Source organism: Accipiter gentilis, chromosome 1 (assembly GCF_929443795.1).
Source record: "Accipiter gentilis chromosome 1, bAccGen1.1, whole genome shotgun sequence".
Taxonomy (NCBI): Eukaryota; Metazoa; Chordata; class Aves; order Accipitriformes; family Accipitridae; genus Astur; species Astur gentilis.
In genome coordinates, this window is record NC_064880.1 from 33,998,640 (window position 1) to 34,021,382 (window position 22,743).

Sequence of the window (22,743 nt, forward strand, 5' to 3'; positions counted from 1 at the left end):
AGCTCTAGTGGAATTTCTTACAGTAGACAATCCTGGCTGTATGTTCAGGGCTCTATTACCACTTTTCTTTCTGTGTTCCCAACACATAGTTTTACTCTGTTTTCTTTAAAGCTGCATAGAAGAGCTGATCTGAAGACTTCAGGAGCTGGTACTCTGCTGCTTTGGCTATCCTAGTACCATTTCAGCTCCTGGTAAATTCTGGGCTTGTATAACTGATATCTATTCTATGTTTTGTCTTGGCATAAGAGGATGGCTTGGGGGCTATAAGATGGGGTGGGCTTCACATTTTTTTAAGTTGCATACAGCAACTTTTGTGTGAGTTTGGACCAGCGTTTAAGCAAGCTGTTTTCTGCACAGATCAGCTATGTCTTCTGTTGCAGAGTGCTTCTCTGTGCTAGAGAAATAAACATTTTGGATCTGTACAGTGAGTATCAAAGAATCATTCATTTCTGACCTTCCACAAACACGAGCAGAAAAAGAATTTATGAGTGTCTTCATAGTCATACAGCAATGCAAAACCAGAAAAAACCCTGCATTGAGATATAGGGCAGGTGTTGTATTTAAATTGCATTTACATTTTATTTTGTGTAATTTCCAGAATCATATACAGCGAAGGAAGACATGAAGCCTAAGTTCATAATGGGTGATCGAAGAAGCATGTGAACGAAAAATTGAGCGAGAAAAATTCATCTATATTGTCTTTTTTTTTTTTTTTTTTTTAAGGTATTGAACCTTTTTCTGGCCTTGCTGCTGAGTTCATTTAGTTCAGACAGCCTTTCTCCTACAGAGGATGATAATGAAATGAACAACTTACAGATTGCTGTTGCAAGAATTCAGAACGGAATAGATTACGTGAAGAAAAAAGCAGGTGAATGTGTCCAAAAGTCTTGTTGTAGGAAACAAGCTGTTGTAAATCAAAGAACAGCAACAGATCAGTTGAATGGTGAGAGAGACCATTGCATTTCCAACTGTACCATCGCTGACATAAGGATAGATACGAATTATCACAAAAATGAGAATGGAATGGCCACTGTTATAGGTGGCAGTGATTATACATCATTCATAAACAACCCAAGCCTTACTGTTACAGTACCAATAGCTGTTGGAGAATCTGATTTTGAGCATCTAAATACAGAAGAGCTTAGCAGTGACTCAGATTTGGAGGAAAGCAAGGAGGTAAAATTTAAATATTTTATATTTTATATGAATGAATTATACCAGTTGTATTCTCTCATGATGTGGCTCTTCCTGCTTAGAAGTTGAAAGCAATTCCAATTTGATATTGTTGGACTGTACTGAGAGTGAATAAACTGAAGCGGGGAAAGTGGAGCTAAAGAGAGTAGGAAATTCAGGCAGACCTGTATAAACATATATGAACCCATTTATAAAAGGGTTTTGAAAAACAAGCTTTTCCAAATTTTTAGTTGGCTAGACGAACTAGTATATACATACAGAATAAACAGAGACAAAAGACTTTTTTTTTTTTTTTAATATATGTAATCATAATGTTTCCATGAAGTAAGGATGAAAGTAAACTGCTATTAAAAAAAGATTAGAGGAGATATTAATAAAGACTATTAATGCCCTTTCCATCTGATTTTTAAAGCTCACTGAATTCTACAGAAATCAGCATTATTTGTACTGGATAATCTGACAGAGGTGCTAACTCAGGCTAATGAAAGTAATAACAACAGGTGCCAAGTTCTGAAGTTAAAATGATGGGGGAAAGCCAAGGGAACAATGTCAGTATTACAAACTGAATACGTCAAGTAAAAATGATGAGGAAAAACTAGAATTATGGAATGAAAAATATTAATTTCTTGCTTGTTTGTGGGAATTTTGAACCCATCGCTTCAAATACAACTGTCTGACCTTAAAATGGGTGAGCTTTAGGAAAGCAGTCATTTGTCAGCAGCTGCAGACTGAGGGGGAAGGAAAATCATGGATTTTGGCAGGATCCTGAGAGACACTTGAGAATTCAGATTGCTGTGCTGTGGCTCCTGTGCAGACTGTGTCTGGTATCAGCTCCCCTGGCACCTGAAGACACAAGGACATTAATGGAGTGTCAGTGCTTGTGCAGACAGGTGTACTCCAGCCTGGATTGCTTTGGCTGGATTATTTTGTTTTCTTTTGGGGTTTGAGGGGTGTTTTATTTGATTGGTTGTGGGCTTTTTAGGTTTTTGCTTGTTTGAACTGGCAATGAATTTGCCCATTATTCTTTCATAGTTTTAGAAAAGAAGTTTGGTCTAGCAAAATGTAGTTAAACTTAAATTTAAAAGGTGTAATAAGGTGACTCTTCTAGGTATTTTATTTTATTGTAGAGTGCAGTGTTCAATAGTATTACACTTATTTTTTTATTTCAGCAGCTCATTTCCTGACACTTGATTTCTTCCATCTGCTTTTTGGAGGTTCTGCTATTGCATATATTATGTTGACCTCTCAGTTGAGAAGACCTTAGATTACAAAGAGGCCTCTTAAAAGCAAAGCAAACAATATTCATAATTTGTTTTAAAGTATTAACTGCACTTTGTATGGAAGCTATAATGTCTGCTGAACAGCTGCTACATATTTACGTATTATTAATCTGAATTAAGGATACTGGCCTTCTTAGTGTGTTTTAATAGTTAGTTTTGTGGAAGGAATATGTCATGAATCCAGGTAATTTGCTCTTACTCTTTCTCTGATAACTCTGTTAAATCTCTTACCTGGAAATTATCCAGCAGTCGATGACACCCATTTTCACTATTTTATATTTAATAGTGGGGTAACAAAATCTATGCCTTCTCACCTCTGATATTCAAGATTAAACATAAGCATTAGCTGTTTATAAGATACTATTATCTAGTATTAATTTTAACCCACTCAAATTTGGAAAAGTAGCTAAGGATTGCCATGGTTAAAAGACAACCATAGGAGATAAGTAAATTAACAACAAAAAAACATTTCATGTACAGTAGTTCATAGTAGTAAGGTAATTGCTTTTCATTTTGTAGAATATTTCAGCCCTTTCTTTCAGACTTTCCCTTTAAATGGGAGCAGTTTATATTGGAGTTGTTAGATAGCTACATTATTTGATGAGCCTTTGAGAAGTCATTGGTGAGAAGTGAGATTAGATCTGTACCAGAAGATTTAACAAAGGATAGATGTGAGGTACTTGAGGAAATGCAGGTTTATTGCTAGGCATGGGTTTTTGTTCTTACATTGCTATATTTCCATTACAGTCCAGAATGCACCTTAAACTATTTGAAACTTTTTTTTTTTTTAAAGTCATGCAGTTAAAAAAAAGCTAACAATGCTGGGAAAAATTGCTTACCCAGAAGTTTTCGTGTTTGACCTGGTATGAAGGGTTTGTTTCATTTTGTTTTGCCTGTGGCTTCTTTCTGAAAGTGTATCCTAGATACATATTTAGCATCTAGTGAAGACCAGGAATAACCTTGAAAATGATATGCAAGGAAAAATATATTTTTGTTATTTTAAAGGTCTAATTACTACCATTTAGGGGATGCGTAAGGCTGTAACATACATAGTGTGGGTGTATTTGTCTGTCATTTTGGTTTGGGTTTTTTGGGGGGATGGAGGTGGAGGGGTTTGGGGGTTTGTTTTGTTTGTTTATTTGAGGGTTGGCGTTTTGGGTTTTTTTAAGTTCAGGTCCAAGTCCAATATACATCTGTGAGCTTCAGATATTCTGCTAATTTTACCTCTTTCAGTATGTCTTTGGATATGCTTAAAGCTCTAATCATCAGCTATAAATGTTATGTTTTGCAAATGTGTGACACATCTAGAAAACACATTTTTAAATAAGTAGGAATCCATACTTCTGCTGTTTCCAGAACTCAAAACACCTAAAGGGTACCGTGTTTTAACTTCATTGCGTACCATTCTTACTTCTCACAGGAGTAGAATCAAGCTGGATCAGTCAAGAATGCAGATCTGGTGCTTTTTAACCAGGCAGAGCAACGTGTCAGCATGTTTACACAGGTTACCTAAACAAATCATACGTATATAATCACTTTTGAGATTGATTGGCCTGCATGCTACTCCGCTACAATATATTTTTCCTCATCCATTGCAATGTAGTGGAAACATGCTCAGCTGCTCTGTAAGCTGAGTCCCATGACTCACGTCACAGCATGGTTGAGGGCAACCCCAACATATTCCTCTCTCCTTGTTACGTCTTTGGTATTTTCTGTACTACTTCTGTGGCATAACCTGCATGCTTTGTAGGTTTTTATATTGTTAACTGAATTATTAAGTATCAAGACTGTTCAAGCTTAAAAGAGGTTAACAGCCTATGATTTTATGAAAATGGAAAGGTAATCTTCACTTGACTTTTTCTGTTCATCTGTTGAACCATATTTTTAGCTGTCATGTAATTACAAACATTCTCTGATCATGTTCATTTGACCAATGCCTTTGTAATACTACATATATACAATTACTTGTGTTCTAAAATGTTTATATCCTTTGATATAAATTGTTTCATGATTGTTCACAATGTTTTTATAATTTGCATTCCAGTTTTCTCATATAAGAGAAACTAAAATATAGGATCAAAGACATGCTCCTCGGAACGATTAAAAATATTTTTTTTTTTTATACATATGCATAGTCCTTTTGAATATGGATGTAATAATTTAGTTATATTCTACTCATGAAGTTTGTGTATGTCTAAGATTCAAAGTTAGGGAATCATTTATATCAGTTTTGCTCTTCATCATCTATAATTGTCTCTTTGTGAACTTAATCCAGTTGCTTTATTTTTAGAAAGACAGAATAAACAATTTCAAGCAAAAAATTCTGTGTAGGATTCTACATAGGTGTCTAAACAAATCAGGGTGTTTTAAAATGATATAAATAAGGAAGTTCAAGCAAGAAAAAAATATAAAAATTAGGAACATCGAGGATAAGGCTAAAATTAAGACAATTGTTAGACAAAATAAGAACTAGTACCCTCCCAGACCTCTAAACTCAGGAACTCCAGAACCGTGAAACAAACCTTAATTGTACCAAGCTGTGTTTCTTATTCCTGATGATCTGTGTTGAATAGTTGGGCAGTTCTGCTCCTTGCCATTTACAGGGCATTGAGGTATTCCTTTTCCAAATACAAATTTTGTTCACTTAGTTTTGTTGTGGAATCCTCAATTATCTTTCGTATATTCCTTTGCACTCTATTATATATTGGAAATATTTCAGGTCTCACTTTTGTGCCAGGGGGACCTGTAAGTTATTCAGAAAGATAGAGTGGAAAAATGTCTTTCTAAGGATTTTTCCAAACGATTTCAGAAAAGACACTTAAGTAGGGGAGAGTAGAATGTGGTAGTATCCCATTCTACTAGTGCTAAGTATGGGGGGGATGACTCTGATTTGATGGATGTGGTTTATGTGACACTGCTACTGCTTCAAGCTTCTGCTGTCGTGAATCTGAACAGGTGTAGAACAGCATGCAAAATAGTAAAGCAGGGGTTTGTGATCATTTGACTGAAAAATACTTGAATCTTGTTCAATTGGATGTCATATTGTCTTACTGTAACCTTCCTTGCATAATAAGGTGATGCTTTTTTTATTTTTAATAGATATGCATGCTTTTTTTTTTCCTCTTTTTTCTTAAATTACATAGACTAGGAGAGGCAGGTTTTGGTTTTAATTTGGTGAAAAAACCCAAGTATTTTCTACGGACAATAATTTGGGTTCCTTTAAAAGGTAAATGAATTGCAAGCTTTATTTACAGACATACTTATATTCTTTCAGAAAAAGATAAATAAAAAGATCCTAATAAAAGTGACTTTACCAACTGTGCTTATGCTGAAGAGTACCATACTCAGTGATATGTCAAGCTGATGTAGTGAAGATGATGATTACAAAAAATGTGCTTTCTGTCCTTTTGTTGTTGAGACTGAATGGAAAAATGAGATTATTTTTATTGAAGAAGTATTTCCTGCTAAAAGTAGATCTGATTAAGCAGGAAAATATTCAATTGCTGGAATATAAGCAGCATAACACAGGTGTGCTGAGGTTTTCTCTTGCATTTCTATTTAGTAATATTTTTGGATCCTCTTTTCTAAGAGGTTCCTGCCCATATTCTCCAAAGTGCTGTTATCAACAATTGTCTTTTACATTTTATTGCAGTTCTTTATCTCCTTCTCCAGCAAAAAGAGACTCTGTCTACTTAAATTAAAAAGCAAAAAGAGAGATCCTTAGTAAGTGAAAAGATGAGAATATGTAGCACAGTCTTCCTGTGGGTTTGTTTTGTTTTATCAAAATTACACAAGACAATGTTTCCCTTTTATTCCCTGTATTAACAGCTGTATTGCTGGTACGTTTGTTCTTTGCTTTGGAGGTTGGGAAACATGTCAGATTTTCCTTTACTATTTGAATATCAAAATGTGAGTGACTTACAAGTTGAATGCACAGTAGATTGCACCATGTGAATAATCAGTAGCCTACTTATTAGCTCTTACTATGGAGTTTTCTTTGCAGTCATTATCTGCAATTTTTTGTACATTTTCAATTATTATTTTTAAGATGATGCTCACTAAAGATTGACTCTTTACTAGTTACCTCAAGCAATCCTAAGTGGCTTCAGTGGGACAATTTGTAGTAGTAACATTAGTCTTGCAGGTATTTGTGCCATCATACCTTGACTCCTTCAGGAAAAAAGGAAGTCATGAGCTCCAAATTTTGACCTTGTAACAGTACAGTACATATTTGTATTGAAAAAATTAATGTATTCAAAATCTCTGTAGCTTTTCACTGTCAACAGTGAAAAAGAAAAAAAGGTATTATGTTGAGGGAATTTTCTCTAACAATGTTTTAGCTGCTGATTTGCAAACATCAAGGCAGCTAATGAACTTCTGAGTACGTGAGTTGACCCATTCAATCCAGTGCTTAGTGTATATACAAGGAGGCCTTTTTATCTTAGTTTGGTAAACTTTGAACAGCAGCTAAGTGCCGTGGAAGGTGAAGGATGAACATTTCTCTCTTTCCTAAAAGTCCTGTTCCTGGTGTGATTCACAAAATCAGTTAGATCTCTGTGAACTTCATACATAGCAAAGGAACTAATTGAATTTTTATTTAGAACAGGAAACTCTTCTATGCATATTGCTTTTTACCATCTGTTTTTTTTGTTGTTTGATGCCTTCATCTTAGTAAGCACCTCACTTGAAAAAGAGTACCATTGTTTATTTAAATCTGTAACTCTTCAAGCACAGGATTATATCCTAAACTGTCCATAGAAGAAAGGGGGAGCCAGGCTACCTGTCCTTTATATCAAAATAGTTCATTAAGCCTCTAATTTGATTTCTAGAGTGAAGAAAATTGCCTTTCTTGATTAAAAATAAAAAAAATTCTCTAATCTCTGATTCTTCTACCATGTATTAAATGAGATATATAGCCTCATGTTCTAAACGCATTGATTCTTTTAAGTTTCTTCTCCGTTTATGGTTGTTCATCTTTTAATGTTGTTTATTCATAAAAATCTGTACTCTTTCAGTTAAATTCATGTCATCTGCTCAAACAGTGTACTAAGTAGCTTACACTTCAAATGACCCAGGGTACTTCATGTTTTAAATTTTTATTTTGGCAGTATAACACAAAACTTCCTTACTCTTAAAAATATATATATATATTTAAAATTAGTAATTTGATTTATAAGTCAATTCATTATTTCAGTTTACCCACCACTGCTGCAACATTTTGCAATATATATGTGATATGTCATGGAATGATGAAAGCAGCATATTAATAAAATGCTGGTGGTATATAGTGCTATCCTCAGGTTCAGTAGAATCAGTGACAGGAGAAGATGTTTGCTGTGAATATTGGTATTTTAAAATTAGTGCTATGAAAAATGAAAAAGAGGTGTTTGCATTAAATATGAGTAATTTGGGGGTTGTATTCCAGATAATCAGTTTTCAGTTTTTAAAGTAACAGCAAAGCAGACAGTATTACTGAATCATTTTTAATAAAAGTTAATGCAGAACACTGGGTTACTTTTTCTTACTAAATTGTCTCTGTCTTCTTTCAAAAACATAGCAAAAAAAATTACTTATTTAATACCTAAAATAATTTTGTCCTTTCACATTTTGCAGTTAAGGTGTAAACACAGCTTGATTGCATAGTGCCTGTAACTTGTCTGCTTAATCATGCAAGTCTAGCTAAATTAATGAAAATGGTGTTAATTCTGCAAAACTGAGGCTGTTTTACAAAGTGTGCTTACATCATTCCCTACAGACATTTAGTTGTGTGAATTCATTACTGATATTACATACTTCTTGGTAACATTGTAAAATGTCAGAGAATGCTGTGACCAAAACTACTTTGACTTACTTTGGTACTCATACTCAGATTAAGTATACAGGACACCGCATCTTCCTTTAAGATCTCCGGTCTATGGATTTTTGCAATACACATGCAGATTACAAAAGAAAAAATAAATTAAGGCTTACTCTTTTATTAGTGATTTTTTTTAATAATAATGTCACTTATGTAATTTTGATTATTAAAACAAACAAAAAAATCCTTTCTTTCAGGTGTTAACTGTGTACCAGAGTAATGGGTAGTTTCAGAATGCACAATGTAATACATATGTGCATTGGCAAAAAAGAATGCAAATTAATGCCAGTTGAAATGTATTTATCATACTTTTTCCTTTTTGAAACTTAACAGTATTTATGAAAAAACAAAGGGTGTTCATATGGTAGTGATAATTATGGGTTAAGATAGGGCAGGTTTAATTTGTTTTATGAATGTGTTGAGGGTAATGTTCAAATTCACATCTGAGACAAGGTTTCCTGTTAATCCTGATTTTACTTTAGCATTTTCCAATCTAGATCATAAGAATGATCTTAAAATGAAAAATAACTAAATTATCTGTGGTCAAAGGCAACCAAATTTTATAATAAATTGTCCTTTATACCAGAAGTGGTTAGCTTGCATCATACTGATGTTTAAGATGTCAGTGAAAAAGAACTGATAATTCATTTCTTTTATTTTTATATTATGAATAACAGGCACTGAATTAAAATCAATCCTTAAAAATCTGCTACATTTTCTCCCTTGGACAGTTACCCTGACAGTTCACAATTTAAAGTTTTTTGCTGTCAGAATTTACTGTCGTCAAGTTGAAGAGACCGCTCTAATGAAAGTAGCCATCAATATGCATTGTCTTAAAGCGTACAGTGTAACGTATTGGTTTAAAATGTAGCAAGAGAAATTATAGTAAGAAAATAAGAGTAGAAAACAAAATAAATAGAATAGTATCAGAAAATCTACTTGGTAGTAGTAATTTTGATGAATGATAATGCTGTACTATATTTAGACCAGAAATTCTGAAATTCCTTGAAAGTTTACATGATATGCCTTGCAATCTCTAGGTAGAAAGTGGATGATTTATGCACATTTCAACAGCATTGACTGCTATATGTGGATGTTTGTGTGTATTTCTGGTGACAAATATTCTTATTATTACCTGCACACAGTGTTGCATGCTTAAAGTTATGTTACAGTTTTAAAATTGTAAATATTAGTAAAATTACTGAATTTTATTTTCAGAAGCTAAATTTTTCCAGCTCATCTGAAGGAAGTACGGTTAATTTAGCTCTCTATGGAGAAGAAAAAGCTGAAACTGAACCAGAAAAAGCATCAGAGCTACAGGCATGCTTTACAGAAGGTATGGAAATAAAATTTGGCGTTAGCAATTACATTTTGGTTGTTTGCAACAAGCATTGGCAGTTCAAGGAAGCTATTTGCTACAGCAGTCCTGGAGCTTAGTTTGCAAGTCTTATGATATGATTTATTTTGCCTGTTGTAGATAGCTGTACGGAAGTCGGTGGAATCATTTGTGTGATGCAAAGTTAAATATGTGTGTATGCAATCATTTATAATATTTTAAAATAAACACTAAATGCAATTCTAGAAACTGATTCTCAGCAGTCAGTAATGCTGTTGGTTTAAATGACATTCTCAGTGGTGAAATCTGCAAGACCAAACCCTACACCAGGTTCACTCCACTGGGATTTAAACCAGAATCATGCGATTACCCACAGTCACTTCATAGTGCTAGAAAGCAATCCAGTGGATGATTCAGATCTCGGAAGGTTTGACTCAAACAGTAGAGTTATTATCTTGATATTACAGCATTAATGGAGGGAGGGGATGCATAAATATAATGTGGGATGCAACAGGTGAATGAGATCCTATGTTTTTATTCAAGTAAAGAGGTCTTAACAGCATATTTGCATGTCCTTAGAAGTTTTGATTTATTTTAGTTCTGTATAGCTATATTCTTTAGAGGACTAGTGAAAATTACTGTATAGGAATGTATTTCCCATTTTTGTGGTATTACAGGTCTTACTTTCCTTTTAAGTCATGATTAAAGTAATTCAGAGCAAAATATGTTCCAGGATTAACTCTCCTATGTTATACATGCTTTTTGATTTACTGTTATGAAGACACCTTAGACTTAGGCTAGGTTGCTTGTCCTTTGAAATGTTATTTCACCCATCTTTAAAAAAACAAAATTGTTTTGGAACGTGTCTATATTGATATAGCAAGCTCTTGATTAAAAAAAAAAAGTACACTTCACAAATAATTTCATGTTACAGTTCTTCCTTATCCTTATATTATGTGATGTCTATCAATCCTTGAGTATAAGATTAATTTTTCCATAATGTAGGCATTTTGAGTAGTTGAAGGTAAGATAAATCATGCTCTTCACAGTGGTAGCTGTTTTATCTGAGCTGATGACATATAGCGTAACCTACTTGTAACATACGAACTTAATGACACTCATAGGAAAACTGGAATGCTGCCTTTGGGACCCATTACAATCATTTAAACTTGGTTATGTTTCTACGTGATTAGTCATTTTTAAAGACATAAGGAGACTACTATTGGCCAGGCAGATATTGAGGTTCACTGAAAACGGTGCCTTGAGGCCCTATGATAAGGTAGGGAGTTCTCCACGGCGAGGCACAATTCTGTGGATGGTTGCCACAAATCTGTGCTACATGGAAAAGCTCTCACAATCTCCAGTTAAATCAGTTGTTTGTGTCATGAAAGTGGTATCCTTAGTCAGCCCTTGAAGCAGAGGTCATTCCTCAGTATAATATAATAAAATAAAGGGTGTTTACATCTGCATGATTTATTTGAACCTTAGCTGAGAGACAAAAGTAATTTTAAAAGAAGCTGCTGTACTCTTGAATTAGGTCATGTGAAAGTTGCTATGTGTTTATGCTCTTTGTTTCTACTCCCTGACACTTCTCATATGTTCTTTGATTATCTGTCTATGAATGAAAAATAGTTCTTTAAAATGTGTTTGTAAATGAAAATTTGGTCAGTTAGATGACTTTTTTTTTAAATTTTATTTATTCTAAGCTTGATGTAGTGTCAGGGTAGTAGAAAAATTGTGTACATGCAAGTTTTCCTACATCCAAAGTATCAAATCAAGAAGGTAAGGATGCTTTAAGTAGCATGCAGTAATTTGAAGCATAAATTGAAGTAATTTGAACCTTGTGAAACAGTAGCTAGTTAAGAGTGATTTTGCTTTTTCAGGATAATGAAAATTCTACTGTATAACAATTTGTCATTGTATTATTAGGCTGTACACAGAAGTTTAAATGCTGTAAAGGCAGTATGGAAAGCTCAAAAGGAAGAATCTGGTGGAACCTTCGAAAAACCTGCTACAAGATAGTAGAACACAACTGGTTTGAAACATTCATTGTCTTCATGATTCTTCTCAGCAGTGGTGCTCTGGTAAGTAGAGCTTGCACCCATAGAAACAGTACCTATAAAAAATGTTTTATCAGAGATAGGATTAATAACATATCTGTGTTCATTAAGAATAAAATACAAAGTTGGTTTGAAAGAGAGCTTGGAACTAAAGTCCCAGAATATTTTGAGTAGTGCATATAAAATAAGTTGTTAAAATTCTGCTGTCAAATAACATTCTGCAGGTGAATTTTTGATGAATACAAGGTGATATGTGTGTGTGAGAGTGCTTATGAAAAGGATTACACTACAAATCTTGTTTAAGAAATTATAAAAATAATACAGAATGAATTGTACGTAATAACTGGAACAGTTCTTCTACTTTAAGTTAAAATTGTCCCCAAAAGCAGTACAGATACTGAATTCATCATGTTCTCAGTTAATTTTTTGCTTTAGTTTTAGTTTCAGTATTTCAAGACTGTTACATAGGAATCCTTTAATTCCTTTATACTATATTTAGTGACATTTAGTCCTTCACACAGCTACTAAGTATTGGGTTAGTTGGTGATTGATGTAGGATTTGATATATACTGTTATTATCTGTGCTTCGGCACCTGAAGCACCATGTCCCTTCCTTCTTCTCTGACCTTGGTGTTTACAGGGTAGTTTCTCTAACTTTTTTACTTTGGTCCTCATACTGCCATGCGGTGTTTTTCCCTTTCTTAAATATCAGAGCCACCACCAGCTTCACTGATGGGCTCAGCTGCTTCCTGTGGTGGGTCCATTGTGGAGCCAGCACAGGACAGCCCCTGGCCTCTTATCACAGTGGCCACCCCTGTAGCCTTTGGCTACTAAAACCTTGCCAGCAACACTTGATATAGGAATTCAGCAAAGATCAGCAGCAATATAATGTTAGGTTACTGTAGCTCATTATTCTCTTTCGTTAGTTGAATTTATTATAATCGAGAGACTGCCTTCTGACTGAGCCTGACTGGCTTTTCAGGGTGACAAATTATAATTCTGTGTTGACTATTACTGAAATTTCTAAAACCCCTGTTTGGCAACTTCAGTTATTACATTGTAATACCATTATCAGACAATGATAAAATCTAAAACTCAGAAAGAATGCAGTTGTAATCTCTGCTCATGCTGGCTTTTCAAGGTAAAACACCTGAAGTTGAAAGTGATTTTACTTTGCTGTTTTTAATTCAGCTCTTTTGGCTTAATTTGTAATTTGCAAAGAGCTATGAATATCTGACATATGTAACCCATTCTTCACAGGCTTTTGAAGATATATATATTGAACAGCGCAAGACTATAAAAATCATACTGGAATATGCTGATAAAATCTTCACTTATATCTTTATTCTGGAAATGGTGCTAAAATGGGTGGCCTACGGTTTTCAAACTTATTTCACTAATGCTTGGTGCTGGCTGGACTTCCTGATTGTTGGTGTAGGTACTATACTTTCTAAGTAACTTATTTCTGCTGTTTACGCAGGTTCTTTTATGTAACTCTAATCTGATACATATATATACAATGAAGAATATAAATTGGGTTTAAAAGAACAGAAAATGACATACTGGTGAATAAGATTCCATTCTAATTATTCAGTGAGTAACTAAATCTGCCTTTAAATTTATGCTATCATTGATTCCATGTGTTCTGTCTGTGTTTTACTGCACTGCGTCCCAATGGGTGAGTGAAGACTATCAGCTGATTGGGCTTCAATCTTCTGGATTTGGTGACAGAGAACAAGGAGGAGGTAGACACAGAAGGGAAGGGAAATATAAGTGAGCACATGGGGTTGGGGTGGGACAGTTAATCCTGGGCTTGATGAATCACTGGCAAAGAGCTTCAGGTGTGAATGTTATCAGGAAATCAAGACAGCAAAAGAAGAGCGGTGGGGGCAAGGAGGCAGCAATTGGAGTAAAGAAGAAGGATTGAAGAAAATGAAAAGCGGTGGCCTATGGATCAATATAAAAAAAGTGGGAATCGCTCATTCTCAGTCCTCATCTTGATTGTTGTGGGGCTCACTGTGCACTAGGCTGCAAGGCTAATTTCACTGCAAGTCTTGCACTTTTCATTGACACATAACTTTCTAAAGATACTTTTTGGAAGCTGAAATTATTTTGGTTTTGTTTGGCTCTGTCTCCGATCATGGAGAATGCCACTTGTTGCCTGTCTGAATTCTGAATTCTTATAACAGAAAAAAGCGCCATGTTTTAGGTGACAGAGTTAATGTTTTTCAACAATTATTATAAAATTACTGTTGAAATTGCACTCCAAAGAAATTAATGGAATTAGTGACATTGTATGATATGTTCTTATAAAGGATTTCTTTCTCTTTGTGTAGATACTTGAGTGGAAATTCAACAAATGGACAGGGGAAAACTCTATTAATCAGATGGAATCAGGAATGTAGGACAGAAATTTTGTCCCCTACCAATAGAATAGAAACTTAGCTAATGCTCTTTTTTAAATAGGTTGTTTTGGAGGGAAAGGCACAAGTGGTATTTGTTATCAGTCTTCCTCACTTAACTATGCTTCTCTTTTTAGCATCAGTTATAGGGTGAGGACACAGAATTCCCATTCTGAACAAATGGGCTAACTCAATGACATGAAATAACATATGTTTTGTCTGGGAAATTCAATTTTCTGCTTTTTCCTTTCATATCTTCTCCATTTCTTCTGTTATGAAGACCCAATATATACTTATACAAAGCATAAAGTCAGCATATATTCCCAGAACAGATGTATTGATCTTTAAGAAACTTAGTAAGTTATAAGAGTTCTCCCCTTTGAATTGTGTTTAAGATGAATTCTTCTTAGTAAAGCATACCATATCTCCATATGGATAGTATGGGCTATTCCTTTTCCTAGTGATTTCAGTGCTTTCATGTAGCCATCTTCATCTCTTGCTTGGAATGCCTACATCTTATGACCCTATAGCAGCAGATCATAGACAAATTTAGTTGGAAGGCACCTTTGGAGGTGGTCTAGCTTTCTGGTCTAGCTCCTTGCCTTGAAAGCAGGCTCAGCTAAGAAATTAGTTCTAACCTCAAGGTCAGATTAGGCTGCTCAGGGTGACACCCAGTTTTGAATGGAGATTCTGCCAGCCTACTTGGCAATCTGTTTCCAGTGTTTGACCACCTGTCTTGTAAACCCACTCCTCCCACCACACCCATCCCCCTGAAAAAGTCAGTGGTGGTCTGCTTAGCTTTTCCAGACTTTATTGCCAGATTTACTTGTTATTGTTTTTAGCTAGTAGCAAGCAACTTTAATTCTTTCTCTTATTGCTGGCATTTTACGTGTTGGTTAGGTAGCAGGCAGTGTGCTGCCCTCAACTGTTCGAATCTGTCTTTGCTTTATCTTCCTGTCCCCTGCCTTTACCCAGCTAAACTTTGAACAAATTTGCCATACCAGTACCAGTCTAATTAAATGTTTCACAGTGAGGCAACATTTTACAGGATCTTTTTAGGCAAACCCTTCTGTACCTATTGGTCTAAACTCTTCAGCTGTCCCCTACTTGGGAAAGAGCTACAAACTTACCTGTTGTGATGTTCATAGTGTTTCCAGAAAAGGATAATTAACCCCAAAACAAGTACAAATGCTGGTTTTGCTCAGCTTTCCATGTGCAAGTTAAAAGGGTATAATAAAAAAGATCAGACATGGGATTGTGTAGTGTGTGACAGCTTGCTTGAACTACCCTTAGAGGAAAGAAATCTCCATAAGGCTTCCTCCTGTGTAAATGCAACAGGAGACAGCCATCTGGACTGGAAGATTCAGTGAGGACAAAAGTCATTGTCTCTCACCAGAAAACAGCAGGACAATCGGCTGTTAATCCAGTTGCACTGAAGGTTTCAAAAATTCTTGTGGATTAGACCCTCTCTTCCACAAAAGTAACAGTCTTAAAAGACGAAATAAATCTCAAGGCACATTAATTGTCCAAAACACAAGCAGTTTAACAAATCCAAAGAAAGGTGTTTCCACCTTACGTTAACAATGTGCTTTTCTGCAAATGCCCCGTTTGCTAGTTATAAGAACAGAAAGTTCAAGTGAAGGTGAGGATGGATTCTGTCTCACATGTATCATTACAGTGTATTTTTTACATTTCCCTTTCTTTTTGTTACAATATACCTTTTGAATTTACTGTATTTGTGATAGTATACAATATTATTTTCTAATTTTACATCACAGAAGTGTTACAATTAGCACTTTTGTATGTGGAAGAAAGTTTAGAGCCTGGTATCAGGAGTTGTCCAAACCATGGTCATAAATAAGGAAGAGGAGGAAATTATTTATTTAAAAAAAAAAAAAAAAAAAAAGCAGCAGCTTGTTTGCATATGCACACACATCCACAGATGGTACCAGAAAAATTAGGCTTTAATTGCCATCAGCACCGTGTGATGAGATGAACTATCCTCCCTTACCTTTCTCCCCTCCAAAAAAAGAAAGTACAAGAAAGTAGTATATTAAATTGTATTTTAGTTTACAAAGAAAGATAAAATTATGGCATCATTAAGTAGAGATGTGCTAGTCTTGCAGGAAGAGGGTTTCTTGCAATGCAAATATGAAAATATAATAACTGCATTATGTAAGAAAATATGGTTATCTGACAGGAATGCTTGAAACAGATTTTCTCTACGTCTTCACTAGAATTATAAAAGTAAGGTCTAATGATCTTAAGGTCTTGATGGATTCATATGGATTAATGCTTTCTGTGCTAAATGTTTGTCTAGCACTTGAATTTAAAGAAGGCACAGTCTTCTGAAATTGAGTATTATAGTTGAGTTTGTATAGGAATTCAGATTGGTGGCATAAATGGTCAATCCACTCAGTGAATGTGTTCTTTTTCTGAATCTTGTCCTAGTTCTCTTTTTTTCCTTTTTTTAAATGAAATTTTCTTCTCTTGAACTATGTGGCCTAATTATAATTACTTCAGCAGCTGAATTATCTAAAGTTTTCGATGGGTTATTTTATAAGTACAGGTATATAGTCACCATGATAAGGTATTGTAGTGATCACTGGCTTGTATTTCACATATTGCACAGATGTTGAGTTCCTTGAGTTAATTCGGTTTTAACTAGTTTGTGCGATTTACAAAAAACATTGCATCCTGATTTTTTAAAAGCACCCTTGATTTTATGAAAACATTGCATGCTATATTTAAAAGACATTAAAAAAATTAGCCAGTTTTTCCTCATTGTCTATGTATTTTATAAAGTGCCATTGTTTAACCCATTTCAATACTCTAAGGCAGATAACTCTTAAAACATATCTACCAGCTTCTTGATCATTCTTGGACTTAGAATTTTTAACTTCAGTTTTGAACTTGAAACACTGGAAACAGTGTTTTTTGTCAAATGGAGGTAAACACAGATTTTCTTCTGCTATTTGATATTATGATTTTGAAATATCCAGATTGCAGTAGTCTGAAAAGACAACAAGCCACAGCTCACAATTAAATTATTAACTCTGTCATAACTCCACTTCCCAGGAAAGTGCTGTCTACTGTTCTATGCATTTGAGTGCATTGCTTTTAGGTAATTGTATTGACATTGGTATTTCTCTGTGTTTATCATACAGTTAGGAGTCACACATGTCAGATTCCTGTCTGACTGAGTATATACCACTTCCAAGCCTGTCGTCATCTGCAGGCAATATGAATTACTGGTTATTTATATATCTCCTGTTAAGTGAATTACTCTAAGTGCAAATTAGCAGAAGCAAATGCTGCTGGCTCACATTTTATCATGACTATAATAATGCATCTGTAGTAGAGCACTGTTTAGTATTGTAACATGTCACATAGAATGGGATTGGGTTTTCAGTACATTTCAGGCTTTGGCTGAGTTTATTGGGAAGATGAGCTTTTATTCAAATTCTTTTTGTCCAAATTGCTCTTCATTTTGCACAGATATGATGTGCATTCTTCTAACTAGCACTCTGTGATGAAAATTGCAGAGATTAAGGTCTCTGTTTAAAATGTTCTGAAATTTACATGCAATGTTCTAGTAATTTTTTTGTTGTTGTTGTTCTTTTTTATTTGTTCTTACTAGAAGTTTAGGGTCCTAATGAACTGTTTTCTGATATCCAGATCAAAGTTTTCTTCCTTGAGACATTACATTTGCATTGTGAGGCTATTAAAAAAAAAATTAAAAAATTCTTTTGTTTTGCTTTGTTTCCTCTAGGTCTCCTTGGTTAGCTTAGTAGCTAATGCCCTTGGTTTCTCAGAACTCAGTGCAATTAAATCCCTCCGAACATTAAGAGCTTTGAGACCTTTAAGAGCTTTGTCACGCTTTGAAGGCATGAGGGTAAGAAAAAAGAAATAGTGTGTAAAACAAATCCATAAAAATATGCCTAATTATAAAATCACAGAGGAGCACTGAACTGCATGTTTGTTTTCAAGGCCAACAGTAGCATGTTTGATTGTATTATATGTGTTATTCCTTTTCTGTTAGGATTACTTCAAAGTATTTTAATGTTTTACATTAAATTTTTTGCTACATTTGAAATAAAAAGTGATCTCTTTACTTCTTTACATACTGTTTTTAAAAAGTTTTTTTCTCTCTGTTTATTTACTAGGTGGTTGTGAATGCTCTTACTGGAGCAATCCCATCCATTATGAATGTACTTCTGGTTTGTCTTACATTCTGGCTAATTTTCAGCATCATGGGAGTAAATTTGTTTGCTGGCAAGTTCTATCACTGTGTTAACACCACAACTGGTGTGAATTTCCCACCAGAAAAAGTCAGTAATGCAACTGTGTGTAAAAATCTTATGATGACTTCTGTGGATGTTCAGTGGAAAAATGTGAAAGTAAACTTTGATAATGTTGGAGCTGGTTATCTTTCTCTGCTTCAAGTAGTAAGTGTATACATTTTGATAAATTAGTTTTCCAGCTTTAACTTTTGTAGCAGTAACCCTTAGTTCCATAATTTTCAGTGTTATTTTACAATATATGAATGGATGCAGGATTTGGTTTTATAATTGTGTTCTATGAAGCTAATTAATATTGCTTATGGTAAAAATCTGATACATTCTGTGGCCATTTTGGAAGAGGAGGAATATCTAATATCTACCAGAGGGATATAAAGTTCCTTGGCACCCAACTACTAACACCTTTTCAAGTTCTACAGAAATACATTATCTAGTTAAAATTTAAAAAAAAAAAAAAAAAAAAAAAAAAAAGGGCAGCTAGGATGAATTTTCTTTTATTTTCTTGATCTGTTAAGGCATGTTGACTTAAATTTTTACCATGGTAGTCAAATAGATATATTCTAGGGCTCATCTGATCTTCAAACAAGAAGAGAGCCAACGGTTGATTTAGAAAAAGGTTTTAAATTCACTTTTTTCCTTTCTCTTCTTTCCCTTTTTACTGTTCGTACTAGTCCCACTCTAGTTGTTGTCTGTTATTATCAAGTGGGTTTTTTAGAGATAGTTTTTAGCTTGTTTTTAAACTGTGGATGAGCATTTGCAGAATTTGCTAGTGCTAGATTTCTAAGCACAAGCCTTTTTTAGAGGCAGCATCTAAATTGGAGCCAATAGGACAGAAGCTTACATTCGTATTTGGGTTTGCTTGACAAACTGCTTCTGGGAAAATATTTGTGCTCATAAGTACTTGGTAATTATTCTGTCTTTAAAAATCTCCAACTGGTAGTATTTAGTAGTTAGTATTGTGCCAGCAGGCTACCGTCTGATTGCTCCAGGGAATAACACTAGCTATTGCTAAATAGCACTAGGCAGTTGCATAAATTACCAGTGTAGAGGACAGCAGTGCTGTTAGCTCTTGTATGTTGTATAGAATGGTTCAGCTATGTAATGTTTCCAGTAAACATACCCTTCATACCTTGTTTTTACTTAATATCATAGCTCACAGGAGTAGGCTTGATGGAAGGCCCTCTAGATGGATAAAGAATTGGCTGGATGGCTGTGTCCGAAGACTTACAGTCAGCGGCTTAATGTCCAAGTGGAAACCAGTAACAAGTGGGGTGTCTCAAGGGTCTACGCTGGGACCACTACTATTTAATAGCTTCATCAGCGACATAGATAGTGGGATTGAGTGCACCCTCAGCAGTTTGCAAATGACACCAAGCTGAGCGGTGCAGTTGATATGCTTAGAGGGATGGGATGCCATTGTGAGGGACCTTGGCAAGCTTGAGGAGTGGGCCCCTGTGAACCTCATGAAGTTCAACAAGGCCATGTGCAAGGTCCTGCACCTGGGTCAGGGCAATCCCCAGTATCAGTACAGACTGGAGGGTGAATGTATTGAGAGCAGCCCTGCAGAGAAGGACTTTGGGATTCTGGTGGACAAAAAATTGGACATGAGCTGGCAGTGTGCACTTGCAGCCCAGAAAGCCAATCATATCCTGGGCTGTATAACAAGAAGTGTAGCCAACAGATCTAGGGAGGTTATCCTCCCCATCCACCCCACTCTCATGAGACCCCAACAGTACAAGAAAGACATGGACCTCTTCAAGTGAGTCCAGAGGAGGGCCAAGAAAAAGATCAGAGGGCTGGAAGAAAGGCTGAGAGAGTTGGGGTTGTTCAGCCTGGAGAAGAGAAGGCTCCAGGGGGACCTTATTGTGGCCTTTCAGTATATAAAGGGGGCTTATAAGAAACACGGAGAGAAAATTTTTCCCAAGTCCTGTAGTGACAGGACAAGGGGCAACAGTTTTAAACAGAAAGAGGGTAGATTTAGTTTGTATATAAGGAGAAATTTTTTTATTTTAATGATAAGGTGGTGAGAACAGCTTGCCCAGAGAAGTTGTGGATGCCCCATTATTGTAAGTGTGTCATGTAGTTGAAAGATGTCCCTGCCCATGGCAGAGAGTTGGGACTAGATAATCTCTAAAGGTCCCTTCTAAGCCAAACCATGCTATGATTCTGTTATTTTCTTAAGATTTGTTGGGACTACTTGTCTTCTGGAGTTTCTTCTAGGACTATTTGCATATTCTGTTTGAAAAATGCCAACCCATGGTGGCTGATTTTTGGAGTCGTCCTCCAGTTTTTTGGTAGTCAGAAAGTTAGAACCGAGTGCCGCCTTAAAAATTGCAGTCTTCCTGTTATTCTCAGATACTGAATGTAACTCATCCCACATAGAGTTTATATGAATTCACATGAAGATTAGAATTTATTCAGTGTTTATGTATTAGGGAAAAGTATTCCACAGTAAATTACTTCCTGTGAATAATTCACGCATGTCTTACCAGACATTTAATATTCTTCTTTATTTTTGTGGGTGCAAATACATTGCAGAAGACAGTGTTTTATTTAGAATGTTTACAAAATTGGAGCTTTGATAGAAAATATTAACAAACTTTGTTTTTAGGCAACATTTAAAGGATGGATGAACATCATGTATGCTGCGGTTGATTCTAGAGAAGTAAGTGCAATATAAAATTTACCAAGTGAAAACAAATATAAGATTAATGTAATGCTTCTTGGATGGCAGTTGAAATAAAGTAAAATACAAAGAATAAAAAGATAACACCTTGACAAATTTTCTGTATAAAGCTATGCACTATAAAGTAGTTAAGTGCATATACTTTTAATAGGTAAAAAAAAATTATAGTGGTAGATCTATATAAAGTGTTACTAATTTAATAAGTAATCTGTAAATAAACTAATAAAATCTGGTTTCCTATTAATTTATGTCACTGTGATTGTACAGATTAGGAAACAAGTTTTTCCTGTGTCTCCAGAAATAACCCAAATAATCAAGTGACATCACCTGCAATAGCTAATCCAGAGCTGTAGACTCTGGCGATCTCAAAAAATAAAATGGCTGAATTTTGCCTGTTTTTCTGTTAATGCTGGTATTTGTTTGCATCTCTCCTCTATCCAGCTCCTGATTTGCATAAAGTCCATAGGAACTGAATTGCTTTTGAGATTTGCACACTTCTGTCAAATTTAGTAGAAATTACATGAAACATCAAATGTCATTAGAGAGGAACTGTCAGAGAGAAGGGGATTGTGATGCAATTATAGACACATTATTAAATAGATTTTCAAGTTCAAAGATAAGGGAAGTGTAGGGTGTGCTCCAAAACAGCTGTTTTTCCCACCTTGTCAAGGAGTTGCTGTCCAGCTGGATGCAACTACTGTTACTGCTTGGTATACTGTAATTTGTCTTAACTGTTATTTGTGATGTATTCCTGTTTTTCTGTGTTACATAGACAGAGAAACAGCCCAAGTATGAGGACAACCTGTACATGTATATTTACTTTGTTGCCTTTATCATCTTTGGATCGTTTTTCACCCTAAACTTATTCATTGGTGTCATCATAGATAACTTCAACCAACAAAAAAAGAAGATAAGTATCACATGTTTCATTTTCACTACACTTCATTGTTATTGAGCATTCAGCAAATGTATGCAAGGATAAATATGAGTGTCTGAAAATTCTCATAGTAATAGAAAGAAAAAGAAGAAATCACCTATTAAGATTTCCTTTTATTCTATTCAAAATAATGAAATAGTAGTCTTTGCTTTTTAAGGCATTTGAAGTAATTTAAACTTATGCTGAATGTCCAAGTGTTCTCCACATCCCTGTACAGCCCAATGATATGTCGTACATCAGAAAGGGATGTATTGTGTTTCGCTCGCCCTTACAGTGCTGTGACAAAGCTATGTGAAAATGGAGATGACTTAATTCAAGCAAATAGACGACAGGGAAGAAGAGAATATGCAAAACTACAAATATCAAAATTGATACACAAATAACATATAGTGGTACTGTGAAGGCCTTCTCAATTATAAAGAGACTAATACAGACAGGCTGAATGCTGGAACTACTCTCTGTACTGTAAGATTAGAGAGGGTTGGGAAACTGTCTCATGAGTTAGTAGTGAATTCGCAAGAGAATGAAAATTGTTGACATTTGAAAACATGTAGTTTTTCTTTTCAACTGAAATTGTTTCTATTATTCAGATGAGCACAAGATTGTGCCAAGAACTGCAGTAGCATTTAAATCGATTAAAATTCAAACTATGATGGCAAATTAAATTCTACTTATTATTTAAACTATAAA

General features: G+C 35.0%; 1 protein-coding gene across 1 annotated transcript in view; it reads left to right on the plus strand.

Moving 5' to 3' along the window:
- The window catches only part of LOC126045365 (sodium channel protein type 2 subunit alpha-like), a 77,529-nt gene that overhangs the window by 48,311 nt on the left and 6,475 nt on the right, over positions 1-22,743 (plus strand). Inside the window, 8 exon segments of the mRNA XM_049816396.1 lie at positions 724-1,176; positions 9,550-9,667; positions 11,597-11,751; positions 12,988-13,161; positions 17,902-18,024; positions 18,296-18,577; positions 21,042-21,095; positions 21,889-22,030. Of these exon segments, the coding sequence (XP_049672353.1) occupies positions 724-1,176; positions 9,550-9,667; positions 11,597-11,751; positions 12,988-13,161; positions 17,902-18,024; positions 18,296-18,577; positions 21,042-21,095; positions 21,889-22,030 (1,501 nt within the window).